Source organism: Chiloscyllium plagiosum, chromosome 28 (genome assembly GCF_004010195.1).
Source record: "Chiloscyllium plagiosum isolate BGI_BamShark_2017 chromosome 28, ASM401019v2, whole genome shotgun sequence".
Taxonomy (NCBI): domain Eukaryota; kingdom Metazoa; phylum Chordata; class Chondrichthyes; order Orectolobiformes; family Hemiscylliidae; genus Chiloscyllium; species Chiloscyllium plagiosum.
The window spans coordinates 11,961,533-11,975,897 of NC_057737.1; the positions used below are offsets into that span (position 1 = coordinate 11,961,533).

The following is a 14,365-nucleotide window of genomic DNA, read 5'->3' on the forward strand; positions in this document are numbered from 1 at the left end:
ATCACAAAGACCTAATTAGTGAGAGTACTACAAGCTATGGTTACTTAAGAAGTGAGTTGCTGTCAGTGAGGAAGGCTTGCAGTTTGGCAGATGCTCGTAAATTTGAAAATTTATGCCAGAAGAAAGCAAACTTGAAATGACTGCCTTTCTTCTTTATACACACAGTACACTATCAAATGTCTTGAAAAGTGGTGGTTTCTCATTAGATGCAAGGCTTGCATAATAAAAACCTGTATTTCAGACAGACCTAGCACTATATGCAATGTCACCAGTCCCATTCTCCCTCTGAAGAGAACATTCACATAAAGCTAACTGGAATGGTTCTATTTTTCCATATGGCAGAACTGCCAACATTTCTCAGAACGTGCAACATGTAACCACAGAATATTTAGTTAAAAATCACACTACACCAGGTTATAGTCCAACAGGTTTATTTGGAAGCACTAGCTTTTGGGGTGCTGCTCCTTCATCAGGGGGGCAGGATCATAAGTACAGAATTTATAGCAAAAAGAGCATAGTGTCATGCAACTGATATGATATATTGAACAATCCTCGATTGCTGTTAAGATTTAAACCTGTAGGACTATAACCTGGTGTTGTATGATTTTTAACTCTGTCCACACTGGCACCTCCACGTCACAGAATATTTAGCAACAGACAGCTCTACAGAGAAATATCAGAAAATTATTGAACCCATTTACATACATTATATGCTTTTTGACACCGGATGTCTACTCTGACAAGTGAAACAAGAATACCACAGTGTCCATTCTCTAGTCTCCATCCAAGTATTTAGATTATTTGGGCCGATCAGCATAAGTCAATATCTCGACTAGAGTGGTGCTGGAAAAGCACAGCAGGTCAGGCATGTTCCTAGGAGCAGGAAAATCAACATTTCAGGCAAAAGCCCTTCATCAGGAATGAAGGCTGGGAGCCTCCGGAGTGGAGAATTAAATGGGAGGGAGTGGGGCTGGGGAGAAGGTAGCAAAGAGTACAATAGGTGAATGGGGGTGGGGATGGAGGTGATAGGTCAGAGAGGAGGGTGGAGTGGATAGATAGAAAAGAAGATAGGCAGGTAGGACAGGTCATGGGGACAGTGCTGGAAGGTTGGAACTGGGGTAAGGTGGGGGGAGGGGAAATGAGGAAACTGGTGAAGTCCACATTGATGCCCTGGAGTTGAAGTGCTCTGAGGCGGAAGATGAGACGTTCTTCCTCCAGGCGTCGGATTATGAGGGAGTGGTGGTGGAGGAGGCCCAGGACCTGCATGTCCTCGGCAGAGTGGGAGGGGGAGTTGAAATGTTGGGCCACGTGGCGGTGGGGTTGATTGGTGCGGGTGTCCCGGAGATATTCCCTAAAGCACTCTGCTAGGAGGCGTCCAGTCTCCCCAATGTAGAGGAGACCGCATCGGGAGCAACGGATACAATAAATGACATTGGTGGATGTGCAGGTGAAACTTTGATGGATGTGGAAGGCTCCTTTGGGGCCTTGGATGGAGGTGAGGGAGGAGGTGTGGGCGCAGATTTTGCAATTCCTGCGGTGGAAGGAGAAGGTACCAGGACGGGAGGGTGGGTTGTAGGGGGGCGTGGACCTGACCAGGTAGTCACGGAGGGAACGGTCTTTGTGGAAAGGGGTGGGGAGGGAAATATATAAACGGTGGTGGGGTCCGTTTGGAGGTGGCGGAAATGTCCTCGGATGATGTGGTTTATATGGTAGGGTGGAAGGTGAGGACCAGGGGTGTTTTGTCCTTGTTACGGTTGGAGGGGTGGGGTTTGAGGGCAGAGGTGCGGGATGTGGATGAGATGCGTTGGAGGGCATCTTCAACCACGTGTGAAGGGAAATTGCGGTCTTGAAAGAAGGAGGCCATCTGGTGTGTTCTGTGGTGGAACTGGTCCTCCTGGAAGCAGATACGGCAGAGGCGGAGGAATTGGGAATACAGGATGGCATTTTTGCAGGAGGTAGGGTGGGAAGAGGTGTAATCCAGGTAGCTGTGGGAGTCGGTCAATACCTACTGAGGAGAGGAATCTCTTTGACAATTCTGTTTGGCAGTCTTGGTACCCAATCCTTCCTGTGCATGGGACAAATGTGGTGCAGTGGTGGTGTCCCTACTGTTGGACCGAGAGTGCTGGGTTCAAGTCTCACTTGCTCCAAAAGCGTATAATTACATCTCTGAACAGGTTGACTCAAAAAATATCTCAATGTATAGTAAAATTCCCTCTGTAATGCACCACCAATGGGTTTAAAATCCAGTTTAGGAGACCTCCCCACTTCAGTGGGATTAAACTTCCCAATTCTCATTCCAGTCATTCTTTCATTCCAGTCATTCTTTCACATTTCCAGCACTTCTCCAAGTGAGGCAAGAGTTCGCCAAACAGGGTGCAATTTTGTCATGTATCCATGACAACGGGTTGAAACCACTGAAACTTCTATTGCTCCTTACCCTACTGTGAGCCACAAAACTCATTCTTTAGCAACAAAAAATGCTCCAAACAGATGGCTATTCAGTTAGTGGCAGTAGAGAGAAAAGGCAGATTAATATTTTAGTCTGAAATTCAGTATTTTCTCATTTTGTTTCAGACTTAGAGCAACATTTTTCCTTTGTGCTCCCAAACTGTGAGTTGAATTCAGAACAAGAGCAGAGAAATAATGCTTAACATGCAGTTTCCTGTCCCTCACTCCAGTTCTGAGTAAATTTTTATTATGCAATTATAACCACATATGGGAGACATGGTTTACTTTAACTATCTACATGGCTGTGGGTCACAATGCTGCCAAGACAATTGACTATAATTTTGAACTTGCATGTGTTTGTTGGTAGCCTTTTGGCAAGATGGTTAGCAGGTGGCTCAGAATCATGGCATGGATTTGATTGCCATCCCAGCTGAGGTAGACTGGGGACCTACCACCTCATCTTGCCCCTGAGAGTGGAGAGCAATTGCAAACAAGAAGTTCCCAAAGAAAATGCCTCAAAACGAAGCTCCAAAAAGACAATGAGGCAAGGATTTGCTTTTGACCTGAACTGATGTATTGTCATGGTACTATCCAAATATGTAGTACCCCGAAGAGCACATGAGGCTACGTACCAAGTCAGAAGGGCACAGATTCATGGTTTGAGAGTATTCCACAAGTTCCAGCAGCCTACCAACACCCATCAGAGTAGTCACTCTTTCCTTTTTGCCAAAATCACTACCACAGATGGATCTGATCCTTCCACACATGGACACAGGTCTTCCAAGCAGGAGTAAGTGGACAACAAAAAGGAACATGAACCATAGCTAATTATTCCCATCTTTTCCCTATTAAATCAAGACTAATTCTGGGATCCCATCCCACTATATCCAATTGGAACCAGCTAACTCAATGCAGATAATGGAAAAAACAAATGTCCTTTTTCACCTATCTGCTTCAGCTCACTACAAGGTGACAGACTTGTTCACTATATCAGTTTTTAGAATTCTTCCCTCGAGAAAGCATTAGCGGCTGGTGAAGCATATATTTTAAGAAGTACAAGGCACATTGCAACGCCTCACTCTGATGGCCATTACAGTGATCAAGGCAGTCACTGACAGCCGAACAATAGACAGACAGACGCACACATACATTCCATCATCAGATAGCAAGCACAAACAAGATTGTCTATTCATTTTCTCCCTCCTGTTACAGCAGCCAACTGGATTCAAGCTGAAATCAACTAATACACCAAACAGCTAAATCCAATCTTGGAACCTCCCTGATTCAAATGGCTGAGTTCCATAATATACATTGCATTTTTCCCTACTGGGCCACTCTTGCTACGTGGTCAAAATAAAAAAAAAAATCTGATTTCAATACAAAGTGCAAAGATCGTCAACGTTTGCAGGTTTAAGTCCTTTATTTATTTCACAGAGCACAAATGTCACCATAAGATTATCCCAACTGTGCTACAAAGCAGCGAATGTCGATCTTTTTCGATGGACTCATCTTCATCCAGCAATGCTTGGCTAAAGGTTATTCACAGCTCACATGGAAAATGTTCTTTCTATCAGCCTGCAGTCTAAACAAACCTATTATTTGATCGATGAGAAACTACATTCTACAAGGGACATCAACCCAGTTGTGATCATTCCAAGTAAATGTCCACCTCGCAGACTGCACAAAACTACACTCTCAGTAAACTTTGTTCACAGCTATAAGGACAAACAACTATGAAAAGACCAGGAGGAATCAGGTACTAGATTTATTAGTTAACATGTGCCCACTTAAACGTACAATAAGGACAAATCCAATTTTAACCGAAAACATTTCTAGACCTATTTCACATTCATTCGGAAAACTGGGGAAACAGACATTTTTTTCCATATTAGAAGAAAAATTCCTTCCACCTTTGACGAAACTTCCTCTGCAACATTTTATCACAAAACATAAAAGGATATAGTTACAAACATTAACACATCACAACTAGCCATATTAGCATTTCCAGGTCATTCTTCACAGTCATTGTCAACAATAGCACTACAGTGGTAAAAACACTGATTCCTGACAGAAAATATGCATTTTGAGTTCCACCATCTTTAAAATGTCTGCAACAACTACAATGGCAGTATCTCCTCCAGTTCTACAATCCATCCTTCCCAGAAATGAATCTCTCTTCTCAGTTCAACATCTTGTGAAGTCCCCAGTCTGACCATTGTCAAAGTGCCAACAACCAACTAGGTTGTTTTCCTTCCTAAACTATTCCCTCTCACTTCTTTCTTAAAAGCCAATTACTTAATGAATTTTTTGCTTAATCCTCCTAAATCAACTTGGGCTGGGCACTCATTTTTCTCATGCTTCTGTGATGCCTGTTTCTACAAAGGATCAATGCAATATTAAGTTGCCCCCAAATCATGCAAATGTATCTAGTAAAAGGATATCCAGTGGTACACATTGTGCTAATCTTAAATTCTTCATATTTACTCTTGCAACCAGAAGTCTGGCAACATAAAGGGATGTGAACCAGCTGAGCTCCCATTCTTTAAAAAGTCAGAAAGTGCTGGAGAAACTCAGCAGGCTTGACAGCATCTGTGGGGACAGAGAAACAGAACTCTGAAGATACTGGATTCAACATGAACTCTGCTTCTTTTTCCACAGATGCTGCCAGATCTGTTGAATTTTTTTCTCACTCTCTGATTTTACTTCAGATTTCCAGCATCCACGGTATTTTGCTTTTATTTCAGCTATCATTCTCGTCTGCTCTGCTGTCAAGTGGCCTCTCCCTCCAGCTTGTGAGAGGAGGAGGAAGGACAGAGAAAGACACTTAATCAGCGTTACACATTACCAAGGTGACGAGAACCAGATCCCTGCCCAGCCATGCCCCTACTTCAAGCTGCGTATATGCTGAACAAGGGAGAGAAAAGGGAAATGCTGTAGGATTTTACACCTTTAAAAAAAAAATAAATAATAACCTCCGAGACCCTATCTCAGGAAAAATATTAGAAGAAAAATTCCTTCCACCTTTGACGAAACTTCCTCTGCAACATTTTATCACAAAACATAAAAGGATATAGTTACAAACATTAACACATCACAACTAGCCATATTAGCATTTCCAGGTCATTCTTCACAGTCATTGTCAACAATAGCACTACAGTGGTAAAAACACTGATTCCTGATGAAGGGCTTTTGCCCGAAACGTCGATTTTGCCTGTCCTCGGATGCTGCCTGAATTGCTGTGCTCTTCCAGCACCACTGATCCAGAATAGCACTACAGTACTTTGGAAAGTAAAAGATTCATAGACAAATGCATTTTAGAATATAGAATGGCTAGGACTGAGGATCTGCAATATAGAGTAAGTACAGTACAGGTTATTTTAAATCACATCATGTTACTACATACGAAGTACAGTTCCTTTAATGGAGATGGAGTTAATTTAGATAAATATGAGGTGCATTTTGGAAAGGCAAATCAGAACAGGACATATATAGTTACTGGTAAAATACTAGGGAGGATTGTTGAACAAAGAGGCCTTGCAGTGCAGACTCATAGTTCCTTGAAAGTGGAGTCGCAGGTAGATAGGATAGTGAAGATGGTGTTTGGGTGGGGTATGCTTGCCTTTGTATATTGGCCAGTGTATTGAGAATAGTAGTTGGGAGGTCATGTTGGGGCTGTACAGGACACTGATTAGGCCACTTTTGGAATATTGTGTGCAATTCTGGTCTCCCTGCTAATAAGAAAGATGTTGTGAAACTTAGAAGAGTTCACAAAAGAATTACAAGGATGTTGACAGGGTTGGAGGATTTGAGCTACAGGGAAGGGCCGAAATAGGAAGACGCTATTTTCCCTGGAGCATCGGAGGCTGAGCGGTGTCCTTTATAAAATCACGAGGACCTGGATAGGATAAACAGACAGGTTTCTTCCCCAGAGTAGGGGAATTCAAAACTAGAGGGCATAGGTTTAGGGCGAGAGAGAAATGATTTAAAAGAGACCTAAGGGGCAACTTTTTCATGCAGAGAATGGTGCATGTATGGAATGAGCTGCCAGAGGAATTGGTGGAGGCTAGTACAATCACAATATTTAAAAGCATCTAGATGGGTATACAAGTAGGAAGGATTTAGAGGAATATGGGCCAAATGCTGGCAAATGGAACTAGATTTAGATAGAATATCTGATCGGCATGGATGTGTTGGACCAAAGGGTCTGTTTCTGTGCTGTACATCTCTATGACTAGCGAGTTTTGAGAAGATTTGTAGCTCAGGTTGAGGTTCTGGATGTAGGTTTGCTCGCTGAGCTGGAAGATTCGAGCAAATCTACATCCACATCTCTATGACTCTTTGTCTTAACATTAAAAATTGTAATTAACAAGACACAATGATTCAAGCTTTTTTTTCTTTTAATTGTCTAGTCAGCGTTGCTAAAACAAAATGCTCTCCGAAACTGCACTCTTACAGGTCTTTTGTCAGGTAAAAATATTTTGTCCCATACTTCCTATTTCATGCCACGCACAATTCCTACGCACAAACCAGACTGAGGAAATGCATCTCCCTTTAGACTGTCTCCACAATGTTTGTAATCAGACATACAAGGAAGTGGACAATAATACTTATTAATATAGAGGGATGGGGGGTAATTTCACATTTTCTTATGTATTGTGGTTCTGTTCGCTGAGCTGGGAATTTGTGTTGCAGATGTTTCGTCCCCTGTCTAGGTGACATCCTCAGTGCTTGGGAGCCTCTTGTGAAGCCTTCACAGGAGGCTCCCAAACACTGAGGATGTCACCTAGACAGGGGACGAAATATCTGCAACACAAATTCTCAGCTCGGCGAACAGAACCACAACAATGAGCACCCGAGCTACAAATCTTCTCACAAACTTTTCTTATGTATCTTCGCTCTAACAGACAGTACACTAAACCTCAAGAATTATGGCATAAGTGTGTCTTTTACTACTCTTGAAATAAAACATGCTGACCACCTACATCTCGTAGACTACACACAATTTCTTTCCTCAATGAGAGAACTTGCACAACTTTAAAATAGTGAACTTTGTTAATCTGATCAGCATTTGAGCAAAGTTCTGCTTTGAAGCATTAATTTTGCTCTTCTCTCTCCACAAATGTTGACTGATGTATTGAGTATTACCAGCATTTCTGCGTTTTTTTATATTCAGTTTTCAAATGTTATGAACCCAAGTACATAAACAATCGCTGCACAAGGGTTGGACTGTCCTCTGTATCTCAGTCAACTAAATGCAAAGCACATCTCTCCAGAATGCTATTAACGTAGGTTACACTTCTTATAGAACTAATCAACACTTTCGTCAGGAAATATTTTATGCAAGTTAATGTCTATTTTTTTTTCTAGCAGAGACATTGCCCACTCAATTGGAGGCAAGTGTAACATTTAGGGATTCTGTACTTTATCTCAATGTGCCTATATACAGGGCAAGTGAAGGGTCCTGGATCTGCCACCTTAGGTAAAAGGATGTCTTACCATTACAAGTTCAAGTGGTTTTCCATTACTGTTCAGCTCAGATGCTGCTGTCACAATACAGACACTGACAATGGATACCAAAAGCACTAGATAAGCACTTTTAAACAATCTACTCCTTTCCTCCTTCCCAGAAACATTTTCTTCTCATACACCAAAGTTCCCACGACAACGTGTCTAACTGGCTTACAATTCAGTTAACTCATGGTTTTCTCTAACATTTCTGGACCCGAAACATTAACTCTGTTTCTCTCCACAGATGCTACCAGACATGCTGGTTTTTCACCAGCAATTTCTGCTTTGGTGTTTCTCAAACCCTTGGCTATTGTGACCCAGTAGTTATCATTTGCAAGCCCAGACTGCAAATTCTGCTGTTTCATAAAAGAGGTGAAGGACACATGGATCATAATTCTATTAATTTTGAAATAGTTATGGAAAAGGATAGGTATTGGATAAATGTTAAAGTTCTTAATTGAAGCAAGGCAAATTTTGATGGTATGAAACAGGAACTTTCAAGAGTTGATTGGAGTAGATTGCTTACAGGTAAAGGAATGACTGGCAAGTGGGAGGCTTTCAAAAATGAGATAACAAGAGTTCAGAGGTATTATGTTCCTGTTAGAGTGAAAGCTTGTAAGAGAATGGAACAATGGATCAATAAAGATATTGAGGCTCTGGTCAAGAATAACTGAGGATCAAGTTAATCTCTTGAAGAATATAAGGGATGTAGTGGCATTCTTAAGAGGAAATTCAGGAGATTTCCCGCTTAAGGGCAAAAAGGGGATATGAGATAGCATTGGCAGATGAGGTTAAGGACAATCCAAAGAGATTCTACAAGTACATTAAGAGCAAAAGAGCAACTAGGGAGTGCTTAAGGCCCACTAAAGATCAACAAGATCATTTATGTGTGGAACCACAGCAAATGGGAAAGATACCAAATGGTAATTTCATGTCAGTTTTTAAAGGCATGGAAACAGACCTTTTGGTCCACCTTGTCCATACCAACCAGATATCCTAAATTAATCTAGTCCCATTTGCCAGCATTTGGCCCACATTCCTCTAAAGTCTTCCTATAATGAATCCATCCAGATGCCTTTTAAATGTTCCACCACTTCCTCTCATTCCATAAACACACCACCTTTTGCATGAAAACGTTGCCCCTTCGGTCCCTTTTAAACTATTACCCTCTCACTATAAACCTATGCCCAGTAGTTCTGGATGCTCCTACCCTGAGGGAAAAAAAACCTTGTCTATTTACCCTATCCATGTCCCTCATGATTTTATAAACCTCTATGAGGTCACCCCTCAGCCACCAACACTTCAGGGAAAACAGCCCAGCCTATACAGCCTCTCCCTGGCAACATCTTTTACTGTGGAAAAAGAAATGGGGGCTAGGGAACTCGGGAAAATAAATACAAGTATATTTAAAACAGTCAATTTTACAGAAGAGGAAGTGCTAGAGGTCTTAAAAAAACATGAAGGTGGATAAATCTCTGGGATCTGATCAATGTCTCACGAACTTGAGTTTATTTGAAGAAATAACTAAGAGGATTGATGAGGGCAGAGCAGTGGTCATGATCTATATAGATTTCAGTAAGGCATTCGACAAGATTACTCAGGGTAGACTGATTAGCAAGGTTAGATCACATAAAATACGGGGAGAACTAGCCATTTGGATAGAGAACTGGCTCAAAGGTAGAAAACAAAGGCTGGTGGTGGAGGGTTGTTTTTCAGACTGGAGGCCTGTGTCCAGTGGAGTGCCACAAGGATCAGTGCTGTGTCCGTGGCTTTTCGTCATTTATATAAATGATTTGGATACGAACATATGAGATATAGTTAGTAAGTTTGCAGATGACACCAAAATTGGAGGTGTAGTGGACAGCGAAGAAGGTTACCACAGAGTACAACAGAACTTGATCAGATGCGTCAATGGGCCGAGAAGTGGCAGAAGGAGTTTAATTTAGATAAATGAGAGGTGCTGCATTCTGGAAAAGCAAATCAGAGCAGGAATTATACACTTAATGGGAAGGTCTTGGGTAGTGTTGCTCAACAAAGAGACCTTGGAGTGCAGGTTCATAGCTCCTTGAAAGTGGAGTCACAGGTAGATAGGATAGTGAGGAAGGTGTTTGATATGCTTTCCTTTATTGGTCAGAGCATGGAGTATAGAAGTTGGGAGATCAGCTTTACAGGATATTGGTTAGGTCACTTTTGGAATATTGCATGCAATTCTGGTCTCCTTCCTATCGGAAGGATGTTGTGAAACTTGAAAGGGTTCAGAAAATATTTAGAAGGATGTTGCCAGGGTTGGACGGAGGGGCTGAACAGGCTGGGGCTGTTTTCCCTGGAGCATCAGATGCTGAGGGGTGACCTTATAGAGGTTTATAAAATCATGAGGGACATGGATAAGGTAAATAGACAAGGTATTTTCCCCTGGAGTGAGGGAGTCTAGAACTAGAGGCCATAGGTTTAGGGTGAGAGGGGAAAAATTTAAAAAGGACCTAAGGGGCAACTTTTTCACACAGAGGGTGGTACGTGTATGGAATGAGCTGCCAGAGGAAGTGGGGAGGCTGGTACAATTACAACATTTAAAAGGCATCTGGATGGGTATATTAATAGGAAGGGTTTAGAAGGATATGGGCTGGGTGCTGGCAAATGGGATTAGATTAGGTTGGGACATCTGGTCGGCATGGACGAGTTGGACCAAAGAGTCTGTTTGTGCCGTACATCTCTATAAGTGTATCTGAGGACGTTGTAGTAAGTTCGTGGTGTTCCATAGAGATCGATGTTGGGTCCATTTTTGTTTGTAACTTATATAAACGATTTGGATGAGAATTTATGAGGCATGGTTAGTAAGTTTGCGGATGACAACAAAACAATGAAGAAGGTTATCTCAAATTACAAAGGGATTGTGATCAATTGGGCAATTGGCTGAGAAGTAACAGGAGTTTAATTTAAATAAATATGAGGCATTGCATTTTGGTAAAACAAATGAGGGCAGGACTTACACATTTAATGGTAAGGCCCTTGGACCATATAACATATGCCTCCTTCTGTTTCTTAAACTCCTATCTGGATAGAAACCCGAGAAAACCAGCTTTTCCTATTTATTTCACCGGCGATTTCAACTTCCAAAAAGGCATCCACTAGCCAGGTTTTGATTGGAACGCAGTGTTGTCAACTCCCTGAGGATGGGGGTGGGTGGGAATGGAAGGGGCATCGATCTGGCTATTTTCCTGCATTCTAAAGGTGCCTGAGAATAGGACAACTCTTTCACAAAACAATCCCCCCGGCCATTTCCTCCAGCCATGTCACCAGTATCCATTGTTTTTCAACAATATGAACCAGTGTCAAAAAAAAACGAACAGTAACAGCGTGACGAGGATGCTAAACTCAATTCTGAATGTGGTTCCTCATTGGGGTCTGTGGCGAAACCATAAAGCAGTTTAGGGACGATGTTTTATGGTACCGGGGACAGTGGAGAAACCTGAGTCCACGGATGTGAATGAGAAGTGTGGATGTTATTTAAATCGGGAGTGTTTTAAGACATCTCCCCGCCCGGAAAAGCATCAATGTCTTTTCGTATTGTACCCTTGTGTGATATGAGTTAATCTAAAATTGACCGTCGCGGGTATAATCACCTCGTCTGAAGTGCCCACAGTTGTGTGGAATATAAAGCAATCACCGCCCACGACCGTCAGGAAACGCGATTGTGTGACAGCAAGGCTGGAATTTAAAGGGAAATAGCAAAAGGGGTGGAGGGTACTGGGGAGCTGTTAAGTAAGGGAGACGGGTGTCTGGAAGATCGGTCAATTGACAATTGAACAGTGGAAATGAACAAATCGCACTATATTTGTAACGTGTGCTGCTGCTGTGGAGCTTCTGAATCGGTAACAAGTGGATCTGAATTTACAGAAAGCAGGCTTGTCCCAATGCACGTGGTAGCGGGGAGGAGTCAGACACGTCAGGCTGAACAAAATACACTGGCACTATTATTAACAATAGCTCGTGGAGATCGGGCTGAGGGAAATGCCAGCAGCGCCGACTCTGCGACATCCCTCATTACAATGTATCTCCCTGCCTCTTCCGCCATCGGTTACATTCAACAATCAAAGACTGTCGGATTTACTCAAACAACAACTGATAAAAATTGCAACAAAAAAAAGCGGAACTACCAAGTATCATATGACACCTCCACCCCATGCCACGACACGTCATTATGCAAACAGACTACAGTATTTTTGCACGTCTGCCCTCGGCCCTGCCCCTGGAAAAGAATTCCTTAAATCATAAGCACTACCGTACAATCGACTGGTTTTGGTGCACTATAACTGGATAGCATTATCCAACATTTGAACATCTCCACGTGTCAGCCTTATTACAAATGTGTGGCTCTCCACAGAGAAAAAAATAATGTCAGTTACATCGGAAACCTAGATCGATGCTGACTGATCCTAATTACGTGGATTTACCGGAAAACCTGTATTTTACGTTAAATGACTTGTCTCAAAAATTCTGAATGAAAATAATCACGTTATCATTTCCTGCCAAAACACTATGACAATGTCTAGTACTATCACTCTATGTAACAATACAATGTAACATCCAAAGTGCAACAATCTAAAGAGGATCGTGTAATAATGAAAGGCCACGCGGATTTTTCAGAAAACCGGGCCAGATTAACAAAAAAAACAGACAAGTATCCGCATTGGTCAGAGGAGAGAGAGAGAAATGTTACATCCATGCGCTCTCTTACCACGTGTTTTCTGTTGTTGCGCTTGCAATTCCAAAAACATTGCAGCTTCCAGCAGTGTTTCGATACTCATGCTCGATCCTATCAATCACTTTTTCTTAAAAAGGGGGTGATTTTTCTTTTTTTTTGTGGTTGTGGGAGCAAACAACCAAGGGGGGGGGGGAGGGGTTCACTAAGTTTTAATTTGGCCGCCTTCTACAGGCCCAGCAGACCGAGTAGAAGAGCAAACGAGATATCCTTTAAACCCCCCGGAATCTTTCAGATGAGGGGGGGGGGGAGAAAAAGAAGTCTCAAGATGGCGCAGTATACAGCCCCAAAATCCAGTAATCACAACAAGCAGTAATACTGCCCACTAGCAGTCCGACGCAAACTACGTTCCAGATCTCACGTCGAAACGGGAGATGCTTGAGATTTTTTTTAACTGAACGTCCCCTGAATTCCTGGGACTCTCGCCTTCAGCGAATCGGGATCGAACTCATTGCGGAAGCGCCGCGTTCCAATATCGAACGTTAAATAACAATCCGAAGCTGCAATGTATCCGATTGAGACGAAACGTTCGCTAGACATTCACCAGTGTTTCCAAACAACCAGCTCGACTCGCATCGTGCTGCTCATTTACATCTCATTTGATCCGCCCCGACTCTCACACCAATCACACTGGAGAAGGCTTAACAGTAGTATTTTCACATGGACGCCCACCTGCGTTAATCCATCGCGGATTATTAAAATAAAGAGACGGCGACTGAAAATAACTTTTATTTCAATGGTGGGGGAGGAGAGTTTGGTTTTGCTGGAAACGATTTCATTCATTTAGAGCAAGAGTCAATGCTCATATGTAGGGCGCTGTCACTTGAGGAGTCTGTGCCTTTGCCTTTTAGCGTTATATTCTGTGTGTAACATGGACACGCTGGAAATCCACAACAGTCCAACGTGCGCCACAGGTCTGTGGGCGGATTAGCAAGGGGGGTTCTTGTATGGCACGACCGTGCGTTTTCTTTTGGGGTAAGAAATGTACAAAATGGAGGCGGCTCGCAGTCGGCAGGGTGTGGTATCGGGAGGCAGAGGATGCGGAAGAGTGCAAAGTCGTGTTTGACAAAACAGCAGAAGAACAACGTGGTGAAGGCGGAGTTTGGAACGAACTCGACGCATGATATTTAAAGGGGCGGATCTAACGCTGGAGTCGAGCCATAGTCAGTTACAGGTCGACTTGTGGAATAAGGTGCAAATTTCAGTGGAATCTTTATAGCCTCTGAGCCAGTGACTGTGATAATGAATTATTCACGATACAAAATGATATTGAAATACATTATTGGCGCGAAGGGGGCGGTGGCGTTAGGCTGCGCTGGCTTTAAACTCGTTAACTGGACGTCACACGTTTCATTTTATCTTTAACGTTTTAGGTGCTGGAGCAGATTGAGAGAAGCCATTAACAGCAATACATGGAAGTGTTGAAAGGCGCGGAGGACGAAAGTTAATGTTTGAAAATTAAAATAAAATGTATTTATAGATTATACTCCAAAGTGCCAATTCTTGGAGAGGCGGTTAATAATACTAGGAGTGTTGGACAAAAAAATCACATATTGGAAAATCAAAATAAACGTTCGGGATTGTTCTGTCTCCTTTCTGGGGGAGGGGGTATCCTCAATTTCCAAATCTGGGTGTAAGCCATCGCAGAAT

At 42.5% G+C, this 14,365-nt stretch overlaps 1 protein-coding gene and 1 long non-coding RNA gene across 4 annotated transcripts in view; one reads left to right on the plus strand and one right to left on the minus strand.

The window, feature by feature from the left end:
- Window positions 1–14,365, minus strand: part of mnta (MAX network transcriptional repressor a) — a 127,606-nt gene that overhangs the window by 100,365 nt on the left and 12,876 nt on the right. The window contains exon 1 of one of the 3 annotated variants that reach the window (XM_043718300.1): window positions 12,692–13,149. The exons of 1 other annotated variant lie outside the window; for it this stretch is intronic. In XM_043718300.1, the coding sequence (XP_043574235.1) occupies window positions 12,692–12,761 (70 nt within the window). In that variant the 5' untranslated portion in view covers window positions 12,762–13,149. Of the gene's footprint in view, window positions 1–11,576; window positions 11,642–12,691; window positions 13,150–14,365 lie in introns of those variants that run through there. One more of the 3 variants, XM_043718302.1, reaches the window with a different exon arrangement.
- Window positions 13,302–14,201, plus strand: LOC122563958. Its single transcript, XR_006315783.1, has 2 exons — window positions 13,302–13,907; window positions 14,089–14,201. It is a non-coding gene; the product is annotated as an uncharacterized LOC122563958 (long non-coding RNA).